This window comes from Melitaea cinxia, chromosome 9 (assembly GCF_905220565.1).
Source record: "Melitaea cinxia chromosome 9, ilMelCinx1.1, whole genome shotgun sequence".
NCBI classification, from domain to species: Eukaryota; Metazoa; Arthropoda; class Insecta; order Lepidoptera; family Nymphalidae; genus Melitaea; species Melitaea cinxia.
In genome coordinates, this window is record NC_059402.1 from 10,216,530 (window position 1) to 10,241,316 (window position 24,787).

At 34.6% G+C, this 24,787-nt stretch overlaps 2 protein-coding genes and 1 long non-coding RNA gene across 3 annotated transcripts in view; 2 read left to right on the plus strand and 1 right to left on the minus strand.

Annotated features, from left to right (window-relative positions):
- Nucleotides 1-177: 177 nt before the first annotated feature.
- Nucleotides 178-12,108, minus strand: LOC123656499 (conserved oligomeric Golgi complex subunit 8). Its single transcript, XM_045592172.1, has 8 exons — nt 12,019-12,108; nt 11,867-11,926; nt 11,329-11,635; nt 11,035-11,200; nt 2,169-2,264; nt 1,923-2,100; nt 994-1,157; nt 178-912 (listed from the first exon to the last, which is right to left on the minus strand). The coding sequence occupies exons 2-8, from the start codon at nt 11,919-11,921 to the stop codon at nt 220-222; spliced, it is 1,659 nt and encodes a 552-aa protein (XP_045448128.1). The 5' UTR covers nt 11,922-11,926; nt 12,019-12,108; the 3' UTR covers nt 178-219.
- LOC123656500 lies at nt 8,949-10,324 on the plus strand. Its single transcript, XR_006743559.1, has 2 exons — nt 8,949-9,270; nt 9,962-10,324. It is a non-coding gene; the product is annotated as an uncharacterized LOC123656500 (long non-coding RNA).
- Nucleotides 12,109-24,332: 12,224 nt separating the features above from the next.
- Nucleotides 24,333-24,787, plus strand: part of LOC123656234 (zinc finger protein 420) — a 28,356-nt gene continuing 27,901 nt past the window's right edge. Inside the window, exon 1 of the mRNA XM_045591934.1 lies at nt 24,333-24,780. The gene's annotated coding sequence lies outside the window, so the exon portion shown is untranslated. The remainder of the gene's footprint in view (nt 24,781-24,787) is intronic.

A 24,787-nucleotide genomic window follows, 5' to 3' on the forward strand; every position in this document is an offset into this window, starting at 1 on the left:
TATACTTTAGAGAAATTAAAAAATAATAATTGAATAAACTAAATTGTTAAAAATATAGCATTGTCATTCAAACGACAGACAAAAAAAAATTAAAACCACATTTCTATCACTGATGAGCTTCACATTTTGGTAGACAATTTCATCTAGACCACTGAAATATCGCTAAAGGCGACCTTCAATTTTTTCATATTTAATAAAGTAACATAATAAAGAATATGCTTAGCTTATCACAAGTCCTGTAATACTATTTAATGGTTTACAAATCTCGACTTGATCTAAATATAATATTTTACTTTCTTGTAAAACAGTCAGTGTAATTCCTAACAATTCTGCTATGTGTGTTGATGGAAATGATTGCGTCAGACATTTTGCAATATAAGGCACCAAATCTTCAGTGAAACAAATACATAAAGATACAAAATTTTGCCTCTCTATCTCAGTAAAAGCTTGTTGTTCTCTGTGATAAAATGCCAATAATATCTGTGCAGCTTTGTCAAACGATTTTCTAAAATCTCTGTAAACATTCTTAACAACATTCAATGGAGCTGTCAAGCGGAGAGAATTTAAAACAGTAAGCAATCCATTACAATATTCTGCTAAGGGATAGTAGTCTAGCAAATTTTCAGGTGGCCCTGAAGGCATATTTTCGTTGGCCGGTCTGGGGACATTTTTTATACTAGGTACTTTATAAGATTTTATTTGATTTTCAAATTGTATGTCAACTTTGTCTACTCCATTATTAAATTGCATTAAAATATTGTTACGAAATAGAGGGGTAAGAACACATCTTAAATCTGCGCCAACTCTTCCAAAAGAAAGACACAGATACATGCACTGATTCAATAAGGATTCAAAGCTTGATTCATCTTCCCTCCAAAGATCTTGGTTTAATATTTGGCACAAATTTTCCACCTAAAAGATAAAAATAAAATGATGTAATTTTATATTATGGAAAACTAAGTAAACAATTACATTACTTCTAAAGTTTCATACCTTTTGCTTTAGCCAACATGATAAAGCGCTAGTGCCACTTAACTCATCATCTCTAACTTTTGTCTCCTGAGTATCAGACAAAAAGATAGACTTGTGTTGAGTTATAACATTAAATAAATGAACTCTATGCAGTTCCACTATTTTCCGCAATAACTTTTCTGGTGCTAAAAAAATATATATAAACAGTTATTTAAAAAAATACATAGAAATTTTGTTCTACACGCTACACACGCAAATTTTTGTATAATGTTAAATAAATAAATAATATAACATACACAGACGGGTTGTCTGTTCCTATGAAAAGCAACTCAATGCTTGTGTTAAAGGTAACAGCCAACTGCTATAATTATATTTTTTTATAAATATACATAGAAATAATACATATATAAATACAAATAATACACCCAGACTCAGGCGGGAATCGAACTCGCAACCCTTGACACAGAAAGCATGGCCACTACAAACTACGCCATCGGGTTAGTTAGTTCTATGATGTATGTTATGTTTATGTCAATGTTCTTTTTAAAAGTCTACAAAATGTTAATTATAAATGAATGAATGAATTTAGAATTAATGGCTTTCACTAGTGCCGTGTTAATTATCATATCAATTTAGTTAAAAGCGGTTATTTTAATATTCAAAGACAAATAAATTTGTTTGACAAAATTTAGTAGGACGACACGGAAACACAGGGACGACGATATGTTGAGGATGGGACGACACGACGAAATGACGAACGGTTAGGGAGGAAGCAGTAGAGATGGACTGAGCATAGAATAATTTCTATCCTAGCGAGGTGAGACTGAAAGCACACGGTCAAACGGCACAGTAGGGGCACTCGATTAAGAGCGTGCACGAACTGAGTGGTGTACGTTAGTAAGTGATGATGATGATGACATTAGTAATTAAGCTAACAATACAAATGGTACCTTCTGTATTTCTTGCATCCTCGAGTGCTTTATCAAACCATGCATTTCTCGCTTTAAGAAAATGTAAATGTAGTCCATCAGAATTTACATTACTTGTTTTATTACTGCCTATAGATGTCCTATTCTCATCTTCAGTCGACTTAAATACAGTATTAGCTCTTCTTAAGTAACCTAAAATCTAAAAAAGCAGTGCTTATTAAAATTTAATTTCTTAATTGATGATAAATACGGTTCTATATGGCTTACCTGCAAGCATTGGGGTAAAGGTAAATCATAATGAAGTTGATTAAATAAATGATAAAGTGTTTCAAACCACAACATCATGATTTCGCTAGTGGTGCTCTGCAAACAAAATAACATCTATAGAAATAAATATGATTATATATATATATATATAATTAAAGTGTCTGTTTGTGATAGTAAAAAACCCGCTTTTTACTAAATAAATATGGATGTACACATGGTACATATATCAAAATAACATTTTTTACAATTTTTGTCTGTCTATCTGTTTGTTTCGGCTAATCTCGGAAACGGCTGGACCGATTTTCACGGTACTTTCGATGGAAGATAGCTGACATAATAAGGAGTAACTAAGGTTACTTCTATTTTAGAAATTTTTATTTTATTAATCTGCGAACTGAAAAATAACTTTTTTGTTAAATTCCATGCGGACGAAGTTGCGGGCACAGCTAGTATTAAGTAAAATGACATCAACTTATATTAGGTCTTCGACTCCTAACTACGTTCCTTCAAATGGGGGATCCTGTAGGTGTAATAGATCATGTTCTGCATGAAAAAAAATCGTATCCTAAGTTTAAATTTGACTTTTAATTTAGACCTAAATAAATATATAATCTCGAAGTTTTATCCATAATATAATATGGGAAATAATAAGTACCCACAGATTTCTTTATTGGCCACGTGATCTAACTTCTCATCTTATAAGTAAGCAACGGATAGCACAAGATAACCTCTAATAAACTAATTCGTATTTTTTTTAACGCCAATCAAGAGAGAGAGTCAACAAATACAGGCCTTTTGCTCAAAAACGTGCTAGATCCAATCTGGGGCTTTTTTCTCCTTTAAACAGAGTCACGAAAGCATACAATGCTATTCATTATACCACTGTGTCCGTCAACCACTCAAGCCATAAAATTGATATATTCTCTAATAGTCTGAATTCATTTAGAAAACGTATAGGCTTAAAATATTATGAATTGTAAGCGATAGCTTGTAATTGGAATTCTTGATGTATGTATATAATGTCCTTATAGTTTTGCATTTATCTACGTCTATTGTCAAAAATTCACATTTTTTTTTTCCTGGTTTTAATCATGCAATCGGCTGGTAGGCCATGAGCAGATGCGGTGTCGGTCTATCATGTGTAGGGTGCAACTCCCATCGAAGTTTAGCCCTCTAGTATGCTACAGCTAATCAGGTTGACCAGCCGTCTTCATCGTCAAACATGTCCCGTCGCTTTTTCAGACGGCGATTACTTTCCGGTATCGTCAGCTGACCCGCAAGTTGATTTGGGTGTTTCTGCAATCGTGTTTTGTATCTACGACACGAGAAAGCTACTTCCTCTTTGATGGTTGTAATGTGGAGCAGTTCATGGAGTTCCGAGGTTTTGAGGAACCATGGCGCGTTCGACATCTGCCGACTGAAGTGACGAATAATAGAGAGGAATGGAAGAGGAAAACATGTTGTGCCGACCCTACATAAGTGGGATAAGGGCAGGAAGATGATGATGTTCGACATCTGCCGTAGTATGCCATTTTGCGCTCTTTGTAGTACCATCAAATTAGAGGCGCTCGCTACTCCCCACAGTTGTATGCCGTAGGTCCAAATCGGCTTTAGAACGGCTTTGTAGATGAGCAGCTTATTGTCGATGCTCAGCTTTGAGTATCGACCCATAAGCCAATGGAGATCCTTGAACTTTAGGTTGATTGCGTCCCTTTTCGTTAGAATGTGTTTCTTCCAGGTGAGTCTTCGGTCAAGATGCATGCCTAGAAAGCCAATGGAGATCCTTGAACTTTAGGTTGATTGCGTCCCTTTTCGTTAGAATGTGTTTCTTCCAGGTGAGTCTTCGGTCAAGATGCATGCCTAGATACTTGACAGTGTCATGGTGTGGGAGCTGTGTGCCATTCAGGGTGACCGGTGGACAGTTCTCCTTGCGAAGCGTGAAAGTAACCTGAATGGATTTGGTGGTGCTAGCTGACATTCTCCATTTGGCCAACCATTCTTCTATCTCGTTAAGAGAGTTTTGGAGTATAGATGACGCCTCAATCGGACTTTCACTCGACGCCAATAAAGCTGTATCGTCCGCGAAGGTTGCAACAGTAACGTCCGAGCCCTGTGGTAAATCCGACGTGTATATAGTGTACAAAACTGGTCCCAGGACGGAGCCCTGCGGTACGCCTGCCGTTATCTCGTAGAATTTCGATGTGGAATCGTTCTCTCTCACCTGAAATATTCTATCAGAAATGTATGATATCAGTACTCCAAAGAAAGGGTGAGGCAACAATGACTTTATTTTGCACAGCAACCCCTTGTGCCAAACTCTATCAAAGGCTTGTTGTATATCCAAGAAGACAGCTGAACAATATTCGCCCCTCTCAAATGAAGATCTTATTTTTTTTTTTTTTTTTTATAATTCACATTTAAATAATTTTTAATTTTTAATTCAATCTAGCTTATACCATCTCTTTATATTTGTATTCTCACTTAGTTAAAATAATTAAGTATTAATCAATGTTATTCTAATTAAGTTTTTTACTATATATGTTCTAATAATTGCAATTTAACACAGTGTTAGTTACTTAGTATTTACTTGTTATGTTCAATTGAAGTAAAATTGTCTAATTCGCATTGTGATTTGCACCTGTAATTGAGGTGACACTCAACAATCAACATTCTATATTCATGCTACTTTTTAGTGATGTATTGGTGTTTATCTTGTTGGTGCAACTAAATAAATAAATAAATAAATAAATAGTTTCTTAGTAATATTGGTGGTCATAATTTACTATTTGATAGCAATTTTAACCAAATTTTGACTATCTTATTTTGATGTCATATATTAATATTTTAGAAGTTTATTGCTTGAATGCATGTTACAAAATAACCAACATGCTGAGTTGTATCTAGAATGGCTTACATAGAAGATAACTAGTGAAGTACTGGGCTCCTTAAAAGATATGTGTTGGAAGGAGTGAAAAGAACATTTTAACAAAAGAGCCTTAAGCAAAGGAATATGGTACAAAACTATTCAACCAATTTTATTGTGGTTTGTCAATATATACACAACAGCACATAGGCTTCGATCCGGACACATTCCATTAAATAGAATTGTCTTCCTAATGAAAATATTTGATTCGCATTGTGCAAAGAATGCGACCAAGTAGAGGATACATATCATGTTTTAATCGAATGTGTGCAAATCAAATCCAAAAGAAGTTTGTTTTTTATGCAGTACCCAGAATATAATTTAAAGAATGTGGGAGTATTCAACAGTATTATGGCTTCACCAACTTTTGAAGAGGCTAGAAATGTTTATAAATTACTAATTAAATACTTGACCGTAACTGGAAGCTTTATTATGAGATAGCATATCCGTTTCCGTCGAATTTCTACCAGTTTCCGGTCACTTTTGACTCGTCTCCGTGGCGCCACCTGGCGGCTGCGTGGCAATTTATGCTTACTTCGATTTTGCCACGCTGTATTTTATCATTGGCGTTTCGTATTCCGTCGAAGCAACACCTTCGCAGTAACTCGTAATTATTGCGAAATTAGTGATTTTTATTGTTAATATAAAAATTAAAAATATAAAAGAATTTAAAATAGTAAGTTACTCTGTAAGTGACTAAAAGGATTATAAAGCAGGTATTTACTGTGAATAAAAGAGGGTAAGTATAAAATAACTTACAAAGTACAATCGTGTCAAATTAAACAGTAAGCAATCAAAAATTTTAACGGGTTTTCCGTTCGGATTGCTTGTTATTATAAAGTTTAAATTAAATATTTTAATACCAGTTATCCGTGTTTTTACATAGTTTATTAAAAATAAGTAGAAATTTTTTACTACTACCCTGTCTAATAGAATTTGCTTACAGATATGGATGATAATCAAGATATAATCATAAATACTGGGCCTGTATCTGGCGACAATAGAGCATCGCATAAACGGCCCCGGAGCTCTAGTAGTAGTAGTACGAGTAATACCTCTGAAAGCTCTTCATCTTCGAATAATAAGCGAAAGCGCTCACGCCGAAATCGACGTAAGAAGTGTAAGCGGGATCGGCAATTTGAGAAGATGGATAAACTAATCAAAGAAGTAGGCGAGCTCCGTAAATATATTTTCCCATCAAATAATGTCGAAGTAAACCGTTGTAACAATGATGACAATTCAATTTGTTCAGAGGTAAGTGGAGATCTTTATGACAATCATAATGTAACTGATGAAAGATTTATTGATAGTGAATACAGCCATACGAATAAGTCCAGTAACGAATTTACCTTCGATATTGAAACAAAGTTGAAAGAACCGGCTGTTCCTAAAACTTCAGAGAAATTTCTCAAAATGTTAAGCGATGTTCAACGTCTGGGTAGTTCATCTTGGTCAGAAATAAGATACGCAGAAACACAGAAATTGTATAATCATAAGCCCGGTTTTATAGACCTCGATACAAATGAAGAGGTTAAATTGTATGATACTATGCGTTATTTAAAATACGCTGATAAATCGTACGCAGCTATTACTTACTGTATATTGAAACAAAAAGAATCGTTGCAAGAAAGTATTCGTAATCTTCTATCATGGGCAAATAGTAACGATATTAATTTTGATAATTTGAGTTGTAAGGTAGATGAATTATTTTTGAAAGGTGATTTGAATAAAATATCTTCGGATCTTTTACAATTAGTTTGTGGCCACAGGGCTGAAAGTATTGAGATGCGCCGTGATTCTATAACAAGTCAAGTGAAAGACCCCTCGCTTAAAGCATTGCTTAACAAAATTCCACCTTCCAATTCTTACATATTTGATGCTGAACAATTTGCAACTGCATTAGAAAAGGCTGGAGGGGTCCGTAAAGCCTTTTGGTCTATAAAATCATCTGATGGATTATCTCAAGTAAAGTCCAATCGATTTAATCACCGCCCCTCGCGGGGGCACGGCTTGCGACATCTTGTTCCATCGAGTGGGACGCACTTTGTACATGAGTCGGACATCACAGCTCATAATGGACTCAGTGATATTCAAAATCATATTGGCAATAATGCGCCCTCGCGGGGCGCTCTATATAAATATCATTCAAGAGGCCAAACTTCCACATTTAATAGCGACCATCGCCCTGCCCTAGACCGACAAAGAGAATCATTTCACAACCGAGGCTCGCGGCCCGAACGTGGATATAATCGTGGACGTACAGTCAACTCTCGAGGTTCAAAAAGACATCAGCGATACAGGCAATGACTCGAGGCTGTTCCGAGCAGGTCAACTAATCCATTTTCTTCCACAGTGGAAGAAAATGGGTTCACCAAAAATAGTTTTAAAACTAATTCAAGGATATCGCATACCCTTTGCTCAAAAACCGCCACTCATAATTCCGAAACTAAAAGAAAATCATTTTCAAACACAAGTAACAGCACAAATGTCTACGATTATTCAAAAAATGAAAGAGCAAGGTATTTTGAAAGTAGCTCCAATATCTCCAAGCTTTGTTTCCCCCTTATTTCTGGTTCCAAAACCAGACGGATCTGTTCGACCAATATTCAATCTGAAACGACTGAACGACTTTATAATCACGGAGCCATTCCACCTGATAAACATGTACCGTGTACCCGATTTCTTACAACCTCGAGACTGGATGTGCAAAGTCGATCTGTCCCAGGCATATTTCCACGTGAATGTCACGGAATCACACAGACGCTTCCTGCGTCTAGTGTACAATCAAGAAGTTTTAGAGATGACATGCCTACCGTTCGGCCTAAGCACAGCACCCAAAACATTCTCGATCCTCACAAATTGGGTCGCTCAAACATTGCGAAAAAGGTACGGCATAAGAATACTAGTGTACCTAGACGACTTTTTAATAGTACATCAAGATGCGCAGAGGCTTTACAATCATACACAACAGACAGTAGAGCTATTACAGATATTGGGTTGGCAAGTAAATTTCAAAAAATGCATACTTCAACCTGTAAAAAGTCTAGTTTATCTGGGTATATTGTGGAGACCGTGGGAAAATTTGAAATCCCTTCCGAAGGACAAAATTATCTCAATAGTTCAAAACGTAAAAAATGTCATCATCAACAAGAAAATCTCCATAAAGGTTCTTCAAAAAATAGTTGGAATGTTAAATTTTGCCAGCTTTGCAGTACCACGAGGTCGTCTAAATCACCGCCAACTACTAAAGTTTATGTATACAATACAAAATCTCCCAGTCAAAGAATACTTACTGACCCAAGAGGTAATAAGCGAGTTGAGATGGTGGACTCTGAATTGTCACTTGGCGACGCTTCTTCATTGTCCTCCTCCAAAAATTTTTTTGACGACGGATGCCTCGGATCAGGGTTGGGGTGCACAGCTCAACAATCTACCCCTTTCAGGCAGGTGGTCACAAAAAGAACAAGCGATGCACTGCAATGCAAAAGAGATGCTAGCCGTATTGTACGCAATACAAAAACAAATTCACTTATTGCACCACAGCTCAATCCTTATCCAAAGCGACAGCAAAACGACAGTTTCTTATCTACGGAACGAAGGAGGAACGAAGTCGATAATCCTAACCGATATAACTTATCGAATTCTGAAGCTTCTAGATCAGAACCAGATACACTTCAAGATACATCACATACCAGGCATATACAACAATCACGCCGATCATCTGTCACGGTATCGACGTCCACCAGAGTGGCATCTATTACCAACATCGGTAAAGATGGCTTTCAGGAAATGGGGGACTCCCGTTGTAGATCTGTTCGCTTCAGCAACAGCTCACGTAGTGCACAATTATGTGTCTCTAGATCTGACGGACAGACAAGCTCTATTCCACGACGCCTTCAGCGTTCAGTGGAACTTTCAACTAGCGTGGGTATTCCCACCACCATTTCTTGTCCCGAAAGTACTGACTCACCTCAATCAGTCCACAGGAGTATTTCTTGTCGTCGTGCCTCGATGGGAGAAAGTGTTTTGGCGTCCAGACCTCAAAGCGCGAGCCCTAGCAGCTCCATTAACACTGAGAAATCTGAACAAAAGTCTAATCGACACCTCGACAGGACTTCCACCTCCCAAAGTCGAAACCATCATCCTCGAGGTGTGGAAATGTGGGGGTGGTCTGAGGCGGTAAGTACATGGAATACTGAACAAGTATCTCTACTTAAAAATTCATGGCGAGTATCTACATTAAAAACGTATGAAGTTGCATGGAATCGTTGGTGTTCATGGTGTATTAATAAAAATATTGATATAAAAAATCCTACTGGTGCCCAGTTAGCTCAATTCTTATCAGATCTGTATTTGATTAACAACCTTTCATATAATACTATCCTGTTACATAAATCAGTGGTGTCAACACTATGTAACACAGACTCTTCCAGCAAATTAAGTTCACATGTACTAGTTAAACACATTTTAAAATCAATTTCTTTAAAAAAGCCAAAAACTTTCAAGCCACCCGTATGGGATATTAGTAAGCTCACATGTTATCTTAGTAGTTACAAAGTAGATTGTAATAATCCTTTTCAAGTATCACGTCATTGTGCAATTTTGTTACTACTTTGTTCAGGTAGACGCATACATGATCTAACTCTACTTTTGATTGACGAAAACCATTACGTAAAGTCTGATCAAGCTATCGTGTTTTGGCCTCAATTTGGTTCCAAAACAGATAATAGCAATTATAGACAATCTGGTTGGAAACTGCTTCCAAATTTAGAGAATAATGATCTTAATCCTATTTTTTGGATAGAAAGAACAATTAACTTGTTGAGCGACAGGCGCGGTACTGCAGGTGTATTTAATTTATTTGTTACAGTTAAAGGTTTAGCAAAATCTGCTTCACGCACAGTAATAGCAAGCTGGATTAAAACCTTACTTAAGGAAGCCGACATTATTGCTACACCTGGAAGTGTTCGATCTGCGGTCGCTTCTAAAAGTTGGCTAGAAAATCGTTCTATAGAGGAAATTCTGGCTCGTGGAAACTGGAGGTCGGGTAATACATTTAGAAAATTCTACAGGCGTGAAGTAATTAATAACAACACGTCTAATGGTGTTACAGACTTATTCATACCAATAAGTGATTAAGTAATAATTACAGTATGTTATATGTTACCACAATATGATTAAAGTATTATATAAACTGATTTTTTAATAACAATAAATTAATCATTATACTAAAGTCTGTATTTTTTTTTTTTCCCCCTTATATCCATCACATTGGCGTTAAGTTGCATATACAAAAGTAAGTGGCACCACCAGGCGATAACAAACAGGTCTCATAATAAAGCTTCCAGTTACGGTCAAGTATTTAATAGCAGCGTTTTACCTGAAATAAAACGCATATTAAATACTTACCTATACTGGAAGCTTTCAGTGCATTTCTGCCTGGTGAAAAAGAGCCAATGATAAAATACAGCGTGGCAAAATCGAAGTAAGCATAAATTGCCACGCAGCCGCCAGGTGGCGCCACGGAGACGAGTCAAAAGTGACCGGAAACTGGTAGAAATTCGACGGAAACGGATATGCTATCTCATAATAAAGCTTCCAGTATAGGTAAGTATTTAATATGCGTTTTATTTCAGGTAAAACGCTGCTATTTAAAATTAGTCTTAATATATTTAAAGAGATATTGTTAATTTAGTTAAGAATGATGGAGGTGATGTGATCACTATGTGACAAAATTTCCTATTTTTTTTAATGAATGAAAAAAATAACTAGTGTCTAAGATAGTATTATTCAGAGTCGCTCATTATTTGGGGCTGGCTTATTAATTTAGAAGACAATGTAGATTTTTAGAGGCAAATAATGCTATCAAAAAGAAGTCTGTTTAATTAGCACCCATATAATATACTATGAACAAAACTTCAAAACGTAAAAAATTAAATTTACCTGTACTATGGGTATTTCAGAATACCTCTTTGACAGATTACGTATAAAAGCAAAAATATCCAATGCACTTTCATAGTCTTCGGCATTGAGTGCTTCACGCATCAAAGATGGAAGCTCTAATAATTCCAACAACTTATCACTTTGATTCCTTATGCTACTATATCTCCTAAAGTAAAATAAATTTATATAATTTATTTTCATTTTTATTTTACATTTACATCTTTGCTGTAAAATGTGTAAAAATGAAAATTTAACTAATTCAACATAAATTATTTCACATCATAACAAGCTCACCTTTTTTCTTGAACAATATTACCCGCTACTTGTGAAAAATTCTCACACTGCTGCACAAAGTCAGGTGTTGAACTTAATAAAACTGCTAGTGACTCCTTCGATTTTACCAAATCCTTCATAACAGTCCTCGAAATATCAGCAGTTTCCACAAAGGTTTTATAATTAGTAAAAGCTAGATCCTGCGTTTGCTCAGTGAGGTGTTTCATTTCTTCATTTAATCTTTCAGGCTCATGTCTCACGTGTTCCCAATTTTGTGATCCTAATTTCTTTATATAATCCGTTATATCATTAAAATATTCAGCATTTTCTGTAAAATTGTAATACCATTTTAGTGTTTATTTTTTCTTTTTGGAAATTTATGAATTATAAAACCTGTTTTACTATAAACTTGTTACACAAAAATATACCTTACAAGAAAAGGTTTTTAAAATATATATATATAATTCGCTGGAGTCATGCTAGTGTCCGAATATCCTTAACGTTATATTATATGTAAAAAGTAATCTTTTTCTTAACTAGTTTACATGAGACTACATACCCGTCGATGAATCGGGAAATAATAGCTGACATAAATCCTTTAACTCTTGAGCCATTTTGTCTACAAATAAATGATTTATAAAATTATTCGCATGAAATTTTAAAAACTTACTACAAACTTATAAATACGAATAAAGTTTTTTACGTAGGTACCTATTGATAAAAAATTATCAATGATAAAATATTAGACATTTGACAACGCTATGATAACACCACAGATTAGTATAAATGTAGCTAGCAAAGAGTATATAAGTAGTAGCTAGGATAACACAACGCATTAATTAGGGTATATATTATTATAGTATATACTATATCCATGTGTTCTGTGCTCATCATAGAGTAGAATAAATATTGAAAGGAAGTGCTCATTAATGACAATCCATTGGGTGAGCACAAAGAAGTCATACGTGGGTATAGCAAGTTATTTTACTCTGTTGTTTTAAAATTTATCCCCAATAGGGAAAGGCAAAGGACTATAATCCATACAGCCTAGTCTGAATTTGTAAGTTTCGTTCTGATATATCAAAAGGCCGGAGCCAAGTCTGAAGTAACTTTATTGTTCTTCTGATTCGATGACTGGTAGAGTAAGGCCGAAACCAAGTCTGAAATTTCATATTTTCGTCTACTCTTCTTTGTCTATAAGTGATAGGCGAGGTCGAAACCAAGTCTGTAATAGGCCGAAGCCTGAAATATCAAAATAAAATTTCACATCCGATGAATGAAGGTCCTGATCCTGTTTCAAATATCATTGATAGTATTGCAAATAAATTCAAATATACTAGTATAGTTATCCAAATTAGTCAATAAATCTTGTGTATTGCGCGGGACATTTTTTGGTCCAGAAGTTGATAACAAGTTGGCTATAAATAAGAGGCGTTCCAGATTAAAAGCGGAGCATTCAAAAAATATGTGATCTAAAGACTGTGTAGAGTTGTTGGTGCAATGTGGGCAAACGGGCGATGAGATGATACGCATACGATTCAAATGTGCATTAAATCTGCAATGTCCAAATCTCAAGCGGCATAGTATTGTATAATATTTTCTGCTTCTATGTTGATGCGATTTAGTAAACCAAGGACTTTTTCCAATATCTTGATTTATCTGAGCATACCAAGATCCTTTTCTTAACAAGGTTTGTCGCCAAAGATCACGCCAATCAGATAGGATTTTTGATTTAATAGCAACTAATAGATCAGTGTATGGTACGGCAACATTCTCATCAACAGGGCTGCCGCTGTCACTGTCAACAATTGAACGTGCCAGAAAGTCCACATGTTCATTTCCCCTTACTCCTATATGTGAAGGTGTCCACAATAATTTGATGTTGTAGTTTCTTCTGGATAGTTGATAAAGGAGATGTCTTATTTCTAAAATGATGAAGTTTGTATTAGCACTGAATTGATAATTATCTAAAGCCTTTAGAACGCTCATACTGTCAGTAATGATCAGCCAATATTGATTAGTTTGTTTTTTAATGAATTCTAGGGCAGCAGTAATTGCTAGAGCTTCAGCTGTAAATATTGATATCTCCTTTTTCAATCTGACGCCTTGGCCAAACTTCAGATGAGGTACATAATAGGCCATGGAAACATTTATATCATTTTTTGATCCATCTGTGTAAACTTGTTTGAACTTATCAGAGTATTGTGCTATGAGGTTGTAAACTTCCTGGCGCTCTTTTAGCTTATGGTCAATAATAATATCGATTTGATTAATAAGACAGTCAAACTCCTTTTCGTAACACATCCAATTGCTAGAACTGTGTATTTTGTGTTGGTTATTTAGATTTAACATGAATGAATATTCGAAGAGAATAAATGGGTTATTAGAAGTTAATGGAGCATTTACAGGATATTTACTATGTAAGTAATTAAGCTTTTTAATTAGAGGATGATTACTAATGGAAAACAGTTTTAGCAAAAAACAGTATTTCAAATATTTAAATCTAAGGTGTAAAGGGGAAATGTTGCACTCGACCTGTAACGAATTAATTGGGGTTGTTTTCATGGCGCCAGTGATAAGTCTCAGGCTGTGATTTTGAATAATATTTAATTTGTTAACCAACTTGTCATTAGCAGAAAAACATAGAAATCCATATTCAAAATGACTGCGTACAAGAGATTTATATAGGGTAAGAAGGATTTTTGGATCAGAACCCCAATATGTTTTTGCAAGAGACTTTAAAATATTAAGAGCCTTAAGAGCTCTATCAACTATGTGGTCTACATATTTGTTCCATGATAAGTTATTCATGAATATAACACCTAAAAATTTAACTTCATTTGTGATAAGAAGAGATATATTATTATAGTTTATTTTAATTCTTTCAGACCCTACTTTATTAAAAACTATGACTTTAGACTTTTCAAAGCTAATGTCCAATGCAAGATAATTAAAATAAGAATTTAATTTAACTAAAGCTTCGTTTAACTTAAGATTTAGGGTAGTTATATTATTACTAGAACAATAGACTACCAAATCATCAGCAAACTGTAAATTGTATATATGAGAGCCTAGAATTAAGTTTAATCTATGTATATAAAGTGTGAAAATCAATGGACTCAAAATGCTACCTTGACATGTACCTTTATGAGAAAGCCTTGGACCAATAAGTCTATTATTATACTTAACAAATACCTTCCTACTGTGCAAAAAATTAAAAATCCATTGTATAACTTTTACAGGTAAACCAATCGCAGCTAATTCCGTGGATAGAATATGATGGTTAACATTATTAAAGGCTCCAACTACATCGAAGAAAACTCCAGCGAGAGCTTGCTTTGATTGTATAGCATTATAAATATCAAGATGTAAGTGAGCAATGCTCTCCCTTGAAGACCTGCCTCTTCTAAAACCAAACTGATTAGAAGGTAAAATATGATTAGACTCTATGAAATGTTCCAATCTTTGTTTTAAAAGTTGTTCAAATATTTTTCCCATGCAAGAAGTCAATGCTATAGGTCTATATGAATCAAAGTTAAACTTGTCCTTGTTGGGTTTTAAGATAGGTACTAAACAATCAACCTTCCAATCCATAGGAATAAGATTATGCTCCCAAAGAAGATTCAGGATATTTAATAAAATTAGTTTAGATTGAGAAGACAGGTGTTTAAGCATTTTATATGAAATGTAGTCAAGGCCAGGTGTAGAGTCTTTTCTGGATGAAATAGCAGAATTTAATTCGACAATGGTAAAAGATTTTATAATAAAATTTTGATTAGGAAGAATATGGCAGAAAGAATTAAGATTAAAGGCTGGCTCTACAGTATCTGGAGTATATTTTTTGAGAAAATCAAAGATCCAAGAATAGTCAGAGTTGTTATGGGAAGGTGGAGAATAGCTTTTGTTAAATTTTCGCATATACGTCCAAATGACTGATATAGGAGTCGATCTGTTAAATTGTTCACATAGTTTTATCCAACTGTTTCTTCTCTCATTTCTGATAATATATTTTTTGGTGGCTTGTAGTCTTTTAAAATTAATGTAATTAGCCTCAGTGGGATCAGATTTAAAAGTCAAATAAGCGTTTTTGCTATTTAATACGGCTTTGGTGCAATTGAAATTCCACCAAGGAAGAAGTTTTTTTTTTTTATTTAAGTTAGAAGGAGAGCATGAAGATAAAGCTGTATTAACCAAAGAGTGCTTAGAAATAGAAGATGATTTCCACAGTGCTGAGTGTAAAATATCTGTAAATTTTGTGTAGTTATGAAGGGGGTCTTGTGTATCAAGAGAAAATTCAGTGAGCAATAGTTGGACATTTAAATTATAAATGTTCCAATCAACGTTGTTCAGGTTAGGGAAGCAGGGTAGTGAGCTACTATTGGGAATAGGAGTGGCATTGTAATGATTGTTATTAAGTAAAATTTTTGTGATTACAGGAAAGTGGTAGCTGCCTAAGGGATCGTCATGTACTGACCAGTCACACTCTAGAGCCAATGAAGGTGATACTATGGTTAAGTCAAGAGCATTCTGTCTCCATATGTGCGAACCAACAGTGGTCATACTTCCGTCATTAAGTATAACCAAATTATTGTTATTGATAGACTCTAAAATGTCTTTGCCTCGACAATTAGAAGTAGAACAGCCCCAGGCTGAGTTTAGGCCATTAAAATCTCCTGCTAGGAAGATTGGTTCTGGTAAACTTTTAATTAACCTGTCTAGTTTAGATTTGGAAAAAGCAGGATTGCAATTAGTTGGACTGTAAAAGCTTATGATAGTAAGTTCTTTGTTGCTAGAGTATTTTATACGAACAACAACATTTTGAATGGAGTCATCATAAAAAGTATCAATTTTAGAATAAGAAATAGAGCTATGTATTAATATGGCTACGCCATTGTGGGTGTTTCCTGAATCAAGACGAATTACATTGTAATGACGTATCTTAAATTTTTGACAAGGCTTTAACCAAGTCTCACAAATTAACGCAATGTGAATATTTTTGTCCAAAAGGAAATAATTAAAAATATGTTGATTGTGTAGAATACTCTGAGCATTCCATTGCACAATATTTAAAGTATCCATAAAGTACAAATTATTTATTAGTAACCTTTTTTAATGTATCTTGCAGGACATTTTTAATATTTTGGGAAGAGATAGGTATTTCATTATTTTTGTTTAGTGTTATAAGTTTTACTAAAGCTTCTGTAATAGATTTGAGTATTATTTCGGAATTTAAAAGAGATAAGAACTGATCAGTTTTGTTTAATGATGGAAAGTGAGAGCTGTTTAAAACATCAACAAAGCTTTTTTTCTGAAATTTATCTCTGTTAAGCTGGATTTTTTCTTTTTTAACAGGGCATGCAGGGGATATGGCAATGTGATTGCCAGAGCAGTGACAGCAACTGGCTGCAGTATAAGGAGTCTGACAATCTTTAAAATTGTGACCTTCGCCACAAATGCTGCATCTTTGTGAATTTTTACAGAATTTTGCAATATGACCATACCTTAAACACTTTAGACACTGCTTTACTGGCGGGATGTACTGCCGTACTTCGAACCGCCAGCTGTTGAGGTCCACACTATCTGGTAAATTGGGACAGGAAAAGGTTATAGAAATTGTTTTTGTGGGGATTAATTTTATTTCTCCATTTTCTCTTACATGTCGCATAAATCTACGTATAGATATAATATTTTTCGTGCTAGTTAGAGCTGAATATATTTCTTTATTGGATAATTCTATAGGCACATGAGAAATTACCCCAGTGACCTCTGTAGCGGCAGCCGGAAGGGAAGCTTTAAGTTTGTACCCATCAAGATATTTTTTGTTGCCTAAGACCGCGTTAGCAAAAGCAGGTCTATCAAAGATAACTCCAACTTTACTTTTATTAATGTGTTTTAGTTGTTTCACGCCTTTATTATATTTTTTTATGCTATTAGCGAGTGTCATCATGTCTCTTGTTCCGATTGGCTTGTCAGCCTCTGTACTCTCCAGGAATACAATATAGTCAAAATTACCCCCGTTCTCAGGGTAGTGCCGCACGTAATCGGCTACCCGAAACGGGGCATACCTTTCGGCGTCTGTTAGCTCAACAGATTTTATGGACTCGGAGTCGGAGCTCAACGAGTCGTCCTCAGCGTTACCTTCCTCCTTCTTTTTCCTTTTCTTACTTCTCCCCATCTCTTGATTAATTTATAAGTATTTATTTATAAAAAACTCCAGTGAATGAATTATAAAATTAATAAAATATTTTTGAAAAAAAAAGACCGCCTTTTCACTTCAAAGTTCCCGCGCTTTCTCTCTTATTTTACTCTTTGGTATAAGTTGCTTGGGTGAGCCAGGGTGAGCAACTGAGCATCACTTTTATCCATAGAGCAACACGGAGGGGAGTAGCCATGAACAGGCGTTCCCCTCTGTCAAGGTATAAGTCCAAGTGGTCCTACGCGTACAATAAAGCTAGTTGCAGCCGCACTGATCACTAGTAGTCTTGGGCTTAATCGGACGTTGTCAGGTGCGCACTCTATTCGTACAATTCGAAAAATCTACTAGTACACCTTATTAGTACTATTAGTACTTATAGTATCTGGATACAAAACAGTGTACAGGTCGAAATACTTTTGGAACGAAGTTCCTTACGGGAGGCTTGACATTTGGCTGGGCGACCGAACTGAAAAAAATATAATACTAAAACCGTAAGAAAAATATATAACGGAAGTGACGCAATATCAGTCACACAACTGTATAATATGACGTTTGTAAAACTGAAATATTACTAGTAAACTTTTTTTAAAATTATTTATGTAATTTTATACTGTTATTAGTTTGAATTATTATTATTATTATTTTGTTTGATTTATTTTATTTTACGGTATTTGTTATTTTCTAAAATACTAAATTTCCTAAATACTTTTATGTACTTAATTAAAAACCAATCAATAAAATTAAAAAAAATCAAGAACTTGAAAATATATATAAAATTCAACATTTTTTTTTCAAATTCTGATGCTTCTATACTATCCGAAGGAACTTCGTTCCTACCTGGTGTCCCATGACACCACATATATACAGGGTGACTGGTGAATTACTATCAATATTTCAGGACGTGTTATTTGAGGATCATATATGACGAAAAAAAATTACATATAAAATAAATATTCATAAACTTCTAAGTAAAGTTAACCAACAGTTATCTCGCTAATTACGCGTCGTTTGGGCGCCCTAGCTGCGCAGTCGTCACAAAGCAGGTGTGTAGGTATAGGTACATTTAGTTATCGCGCGGTCGTTTACCTACGTCCAAACACCGCCAAGTGTTAACAGGGTAGCAGGCTACTTTTGATAAACCAGTATGATCCAATCCCCCTTCATACTTTAATTTTAGCTTAGGACAGGCAAAAATACCAAAATAAGATTAGGCCGACCCCTTCCCCTTGATAATTTGATAAATATTAATTTATTACGTAAGAATTTAAACGAAAAAATGAATACACGTTTGGTTTGTTTCAATTTTTATTTTTATTTGTACTTTAGGTAGGTACTAATAATTTTTATTTTTTGGTAGTAATAAACTTTGGTTTTAATTATGATCTTTACCGACATAAGATTTTCAGTCCAGAAGCTTAACAAAAAAAAAAACTACATATTCAACTACAATATTAAAATTTATCAACGAAATAACGAATGTTGTTTACGAAAGCAAGTGACAACTAGTCGGCACTCGCGCGGTTGTCCGTGATTTTTCAAGGTATTTTCACTTTATGCATTTTTGTAATTTTACCTAAGAACTATCGAGACTAAAGACATGATCGACTCCCTCTCCCCCTAAATCGTCTTACGTAATAAACGAACCAACCATACTTATTGTCTTTTACATGATATAACACGAACGGGTCACTTTTAAGTACTCTGCATTTGTGTATTGATAAGCCATACCTAATTACTTATGACAGGTCACATTCACACGAGACATATTAGGTATACGCGTAAGATCGATCACTAGGCGCGCGCGCTGGAAGATGGACGTACTCCGGCGTACAAACCTTATGGCGGCGCTCGCCCAACTGACCTAGTGACCTACTAATCGAATTTAGGGGGGAATTAGAATTGGCGGGGGTTGCGGCGGGCGGCGGCAAGCGGCACAGTACAAGGCCAAGGCCGCACGCGCCGCCGTTATGGCTGAAAATTAATGTGTCTACATTTCATTTATTTAAATTGAAATGTGTGGGAATATTGTCAAAAATTAAGTACCTATTTTTTTTACATAATTCGAATGAGAATCATGTACCGAGTATCCTCTGTAAATATTGATAGTAATTCACCAGTCACCCTGTATATTTTTTGTCTTCTAGCACCAAAGATACGATTGTGAAATAACAAACCTCATTATACGCATTAATTGATTTCCATAAATATAACGTAAACAAATTCCTTTTACATAAAAGTGTATTTAAAAGGTTTTTTTAAATCACTAAAATTCTCAATTCTTACTTACCTACGTTAAACAAAAACTATAACAAAAAATAAATAATTACTTTTACGTAAAAGGAATTAGTTTATGAATTTTCATAAAACTTTGATTAAAAGGGGACATTAAAACGCGAAATGAATAGAATGCGCTCCGCGATGTAACTCGTATGGTCTTAACAAATTCAACATTAATCGTTCGTTCGCACCGTTTTGCTGTATAGCTCTGTTTCATTTTAGAGCTAACGAACGCCGTACAAATAACATCATCTCGGACAGTCACATAATCGAACAGTCGGACAGTGTGATACTCGGACCCATAGACATAAAATACAAACTCGTCGGACCGCGGTGAACTGTGATAGTTGATAGTACTGTTACAGTGTACAATTAGTCCGATTAGGTCCGAATAGCGATTGACGTTTGGTACTATTACATTTCGTAGCTTACTAAGTAACGTAACCTTTTAGTACATCGTACATGTGCTACCCAAGACTAATTCACTAGACTAAATCTAGTTGCGCGATTGAATTGCCGAATTGTTCAATTTTTTGCTGCAAAAAGAGATCTGTCACGCCAAATTTACTAAAAGATGTCGTTACCTTTCATATGTAAGTATTTTTTAATTTCATTATTATTGTATACTTCTATTAAACCTTTTTTTAAACTTAAAAATTACAAATGTTATCGGTCGTGTTGGTTCGGATTTGTTTACCAACACAGGCTGCTCGCCCTCATACAATATACGGATCGGTCGAGCGACTGATCCGAGTCTATTTCCGAGAAGTTGCTGTCACCGAGTGATAGTGTTGTTACCGGTTTGTTTGTAGATAGTTATCGATAAAAACGGCAAAGGCAAAGGAGAAGAGAGACGTTTTTGAGATTCTGATTTATTTATAATATAATATTGCGAGCTTCATTTTAATATACATAGTTTTATAATAAAATTGCATTCAATTAAATATAATAAAATACTTACGAGTATTAACACATTTTACTACAATTTCTTAGTGTTAACTTCAACCATATTGTTTTTTTTTATAGTTTTTGCAAGTTTCCTAAAGATCCGAATTTAAGGCATACATGAATTTTTTTTTGTAATAAACTAACCTCGAAATAATAGAAGGAAATAGTGTCATTTGCTCGAATCGTTTCAATACCTCTGACTTTCAAGTGTGGAACTGGCAAGATTAATAATGAAAAATATACCGGCACAAGTATTTCTTTCTTAATGAAAAAAGAAAACCCACAAAAATGTATTCGTCATATTTATAGAAAACTAATCCATTTTAAAAACCAGTAATAGTAGTATAATTGTAGTACATAATAAATAAAGTCCATCTTTATAATAACACCTTACCTTTGTATCACTTTAAAAACCAAATTTTTTCCTTATCGAGTACTTGAATTTATCGATAATGCGTATCGACAGTTGTTACAACCACAGCTGTAAGCAACTTGTCAGTGTAGTTGCAGCATGTCTTTATACTGTATTGACACAGAATGTATCTGTGTGTGTGTCAAAAATGTAAGTGTTTTTAATTTAGTATGTGTGAGTTTCGTAGTGACAGACGATTATTTTTGTGTGGGAATTAGATAAAGTGTGCGTGTCAATGATTTCCACCCGCAAAAAATGACAGTCAGTTTTGTATCGGCAAAAAAGCTATGGCGACTCCCCTCCGTGTTGCTCTTTACTTTTATTTTTTACATTAATTGGTCTAGTCTATGGTCTAATCCAGGTGAGAAATATAATTATATCATTGTGACAATCAGAAAATTTTGCATTTTATTTTAGTCTCTAACATCTGTCAAGTGGTCAAGACCGCCTGTATAGAACTATAAGCAAGTTATTTTACTCTTTGGTCACTGGAAACTCTGGGGACTCTGGGGTAGAATGAACGTGGGGAATGGAGATTTCTTTATGCAGCTTGATGTTTTATGAACACATAAAACATACATAAATAATATAAATATGATAAAATTAAATAAACAGTACAGTAAATGATGAATTAGAATGACAAAAAAAAATATTACAAGTTATTTTTTGACGTTATACTTCTTTTGGCGCGTTTGGGAAAAATGATGTGAGTAAATTTTTATGATGCTCACGCACACCGTAAAGAAAAAACCCAACACCCTGAAGTTAGCTATTGAAAAAGTTCTTATGTGCATACATTACACACACACTTTTTTATTTACTATTTACAAACATTTATTATGTTTTTTGAAAATACAATTTTTGAATACACAGACGTTTTTTGAGTTACGCCTACAATTTGAATCATTTCAATAACGTTTCGATCGATAGTGTCTTAATGAAGTTCAAGCTATACAAGCTATACTATGCTAACTTCTTCTTCATTGACTCGTGAAAAGAAGTATATCTTCAAAAATCTTTTCCAAATAAGGTACAGTAAGCCCTAACTGAATTATTTTTCACATACCGAAACCCAAAGGACAATCAAGTCATACCGATACCGGTATCGGTCGATGGTACATTTCTCGAAGTTGTTCAGGATTATATTTACCTAGGCCATACTATCCAACTAGGCCGCAACAACTTCGAGAAGGAGGCCGATAGGAGGATTCAGTTGGGCTGGGCGGCGTTTGGCAGACTTCGTCGAGTATTCACTTCGAAGATTGCGCAATGCTTGAAGAAACAAGTCTTCGAACAATGCGTCCTGCCTGTGTTAACATACGCAGCCGAGACGTGGACACTGACGAAGGGACTGGTCCACAAGTTTAAAGTCGCTCAACGTGCAATGGAACGGGCTATGCTTGGGGTCTCTCTCAAAGATAAGATTAAAAATGAGACTATCCGCGAGAGAACGAAAGTAACCGACATAGCCCACAGAATTAGCAAGATGAAGTGTCAGTGGGCTGGCCATCTGTGTCGCAGGACTGATGGTCATTGGAGCAGACGGGTCCTGGAGTGAAGACCGCTTCTTGGCAAACGCAGTGTGGGACGTCCTCCGGCCCGTTGGACCGATGATCTACGTGAGATTGCCGGTGTAGGCTGGATGAGGGTTGTGGAAAACCGGGATGTTTGGCGCGAACTTGGGGAGGCCTATGTCTAGCAGTGGACTGCAATAGGTTGAGCTGCTGAAACCCAAAGGAGAAATCGTTAGCCACTTGTGAGGTGCACATATACTTTTCCTAAAACTAGCTAGCATTTATCATTTAGAACTAGCATTTAGAAAAGCCCTGACAATCAGCGCATAATGGGCAGGACATCCATCCATTTGGAGGATCAAAGAAAGAGTTTTGCGTGTTGCTAACGACATCAGAAATGACCCCGAATTGATTCGTAGGGCAACGCAGCAAATTGTGCTTCGCGCTACAATGTGTTTGCAAAAACGGGGTGGTCATTTCGAACATTTGATGCATTAGGTCAAAATAATAAGCATAATGAGTATTTGATTTTAATTTGCTAAAAATAATAAATGATTTATGAAGATACATATTTTTATTTTATTCCTACTTCGGTGTTTAACAGTGTTAATTGCTTTTTTTAAACGCTGATTTAAAATGTTGTATCTTAGTAATGAGTGTGCAATTTTTACTTTTAGAAAGCTAATACCACGTAGAATAACTTAAAATTTAAAAAAAAGTAGGGTTATCGGGACGATGTTTTAAGAAATTTTAACATTATTGTAAAAATGATGAAAAAAAAAACAGAATTTCATCAAATTCTTTTTTATTCTAAATTTATAGCATTAATTTTCTAAGATATTTTTATTTTATGAGCATAGCCTATTTTTAGCAAGCATTATAAAATTTACTCCATCGTGACAGGACTTTTAGTTTAAAAGTTATACCGATTTATTTAAATAGCGCTAGCAGCGGCAATTAAAAATTTTAAAATATTCATAAAAAATCAAATATAATTTTTTTATTTTTTTTTTTGATAATTTTTTCATCGATGAAATAGGTAGCTGTAGTTTCCCTGATTTTGATATGTGCACTTTATGCAGTCTCATCCTGTATATTAGAACGTGAAGCAAAAGTTTTGTACCCCTTTTTTACGAAAATGGCGGAGACGGAGGAGTATGGAATTTCATACACTTATAGTTTATATAAAGAAGGAGTGCAGAATGCTATAGTTTTTTTTTTACATTTAGAATAAAAATACAATAAATCAATAAAAAAACATTACACAACTACCATGTATTTGACACACACACACGCGCATATAAATATGAACTCCCTGATTAAACCTTAGAGCTCAAACTTATAATTTAAATTACTAAGCAACTAGTAAATATAATGTTTTTATTATGATTTGTTACTCTTATAACTTGTTTGATTTGATGATCAATCGGTTCATCAAAATTTGTAATCTGCTATAGATTTATAATCTGTGGTAAAGTGGATAAAATTTTGGAAACGGAAAAGTTGAAAGTTTATGATAGCAATATCCTACAAATATCAAAAATATAACCTTTATAAACCTGGCGACAATATAAGTGTAAATTCAATTGTCTCATGTTAACTTTTGTAGTGAGTTAAAAATACTTTTTTTTTCGAAATGGGTTATATCCTATGTTTTCATCTGTTCATCCATGTTGAACTATTGATAAGTTCTGTGATTGCGTCATGTAAATCTAAAGACGTACGAAACATTGCCAATTAGTGTGATGATCAATATAAATCTTAAAAATATTCATTTCACAAATTTAATTTCATTTAGTTTCAGTAATAAACGGAGTGGAAATCAAAGTTTTGTGTATACCTTAATATTTTTGTTTGACAGGTATAACCTATTCGTATTTGCGTCCTGACACCATTTTTTTTCTGTTCTGCTTTTCATTTATATGAATAGACCACGTTGTAGGCATTTGCAAGTGATCGTGCTATTTTATAACAAATCCTTTTTATTTACAAATATATTGAAATAAAGTTGTTAACGTTTAACTAGATAAGGTTATGTTGATGTTTTGGTTTCGAGTGATAGTTGTATAGAAAATTGTTGACAGAAATCGTACATCGATTTACGGCGACGAACGTCTAGTATCAGTGTAAGAA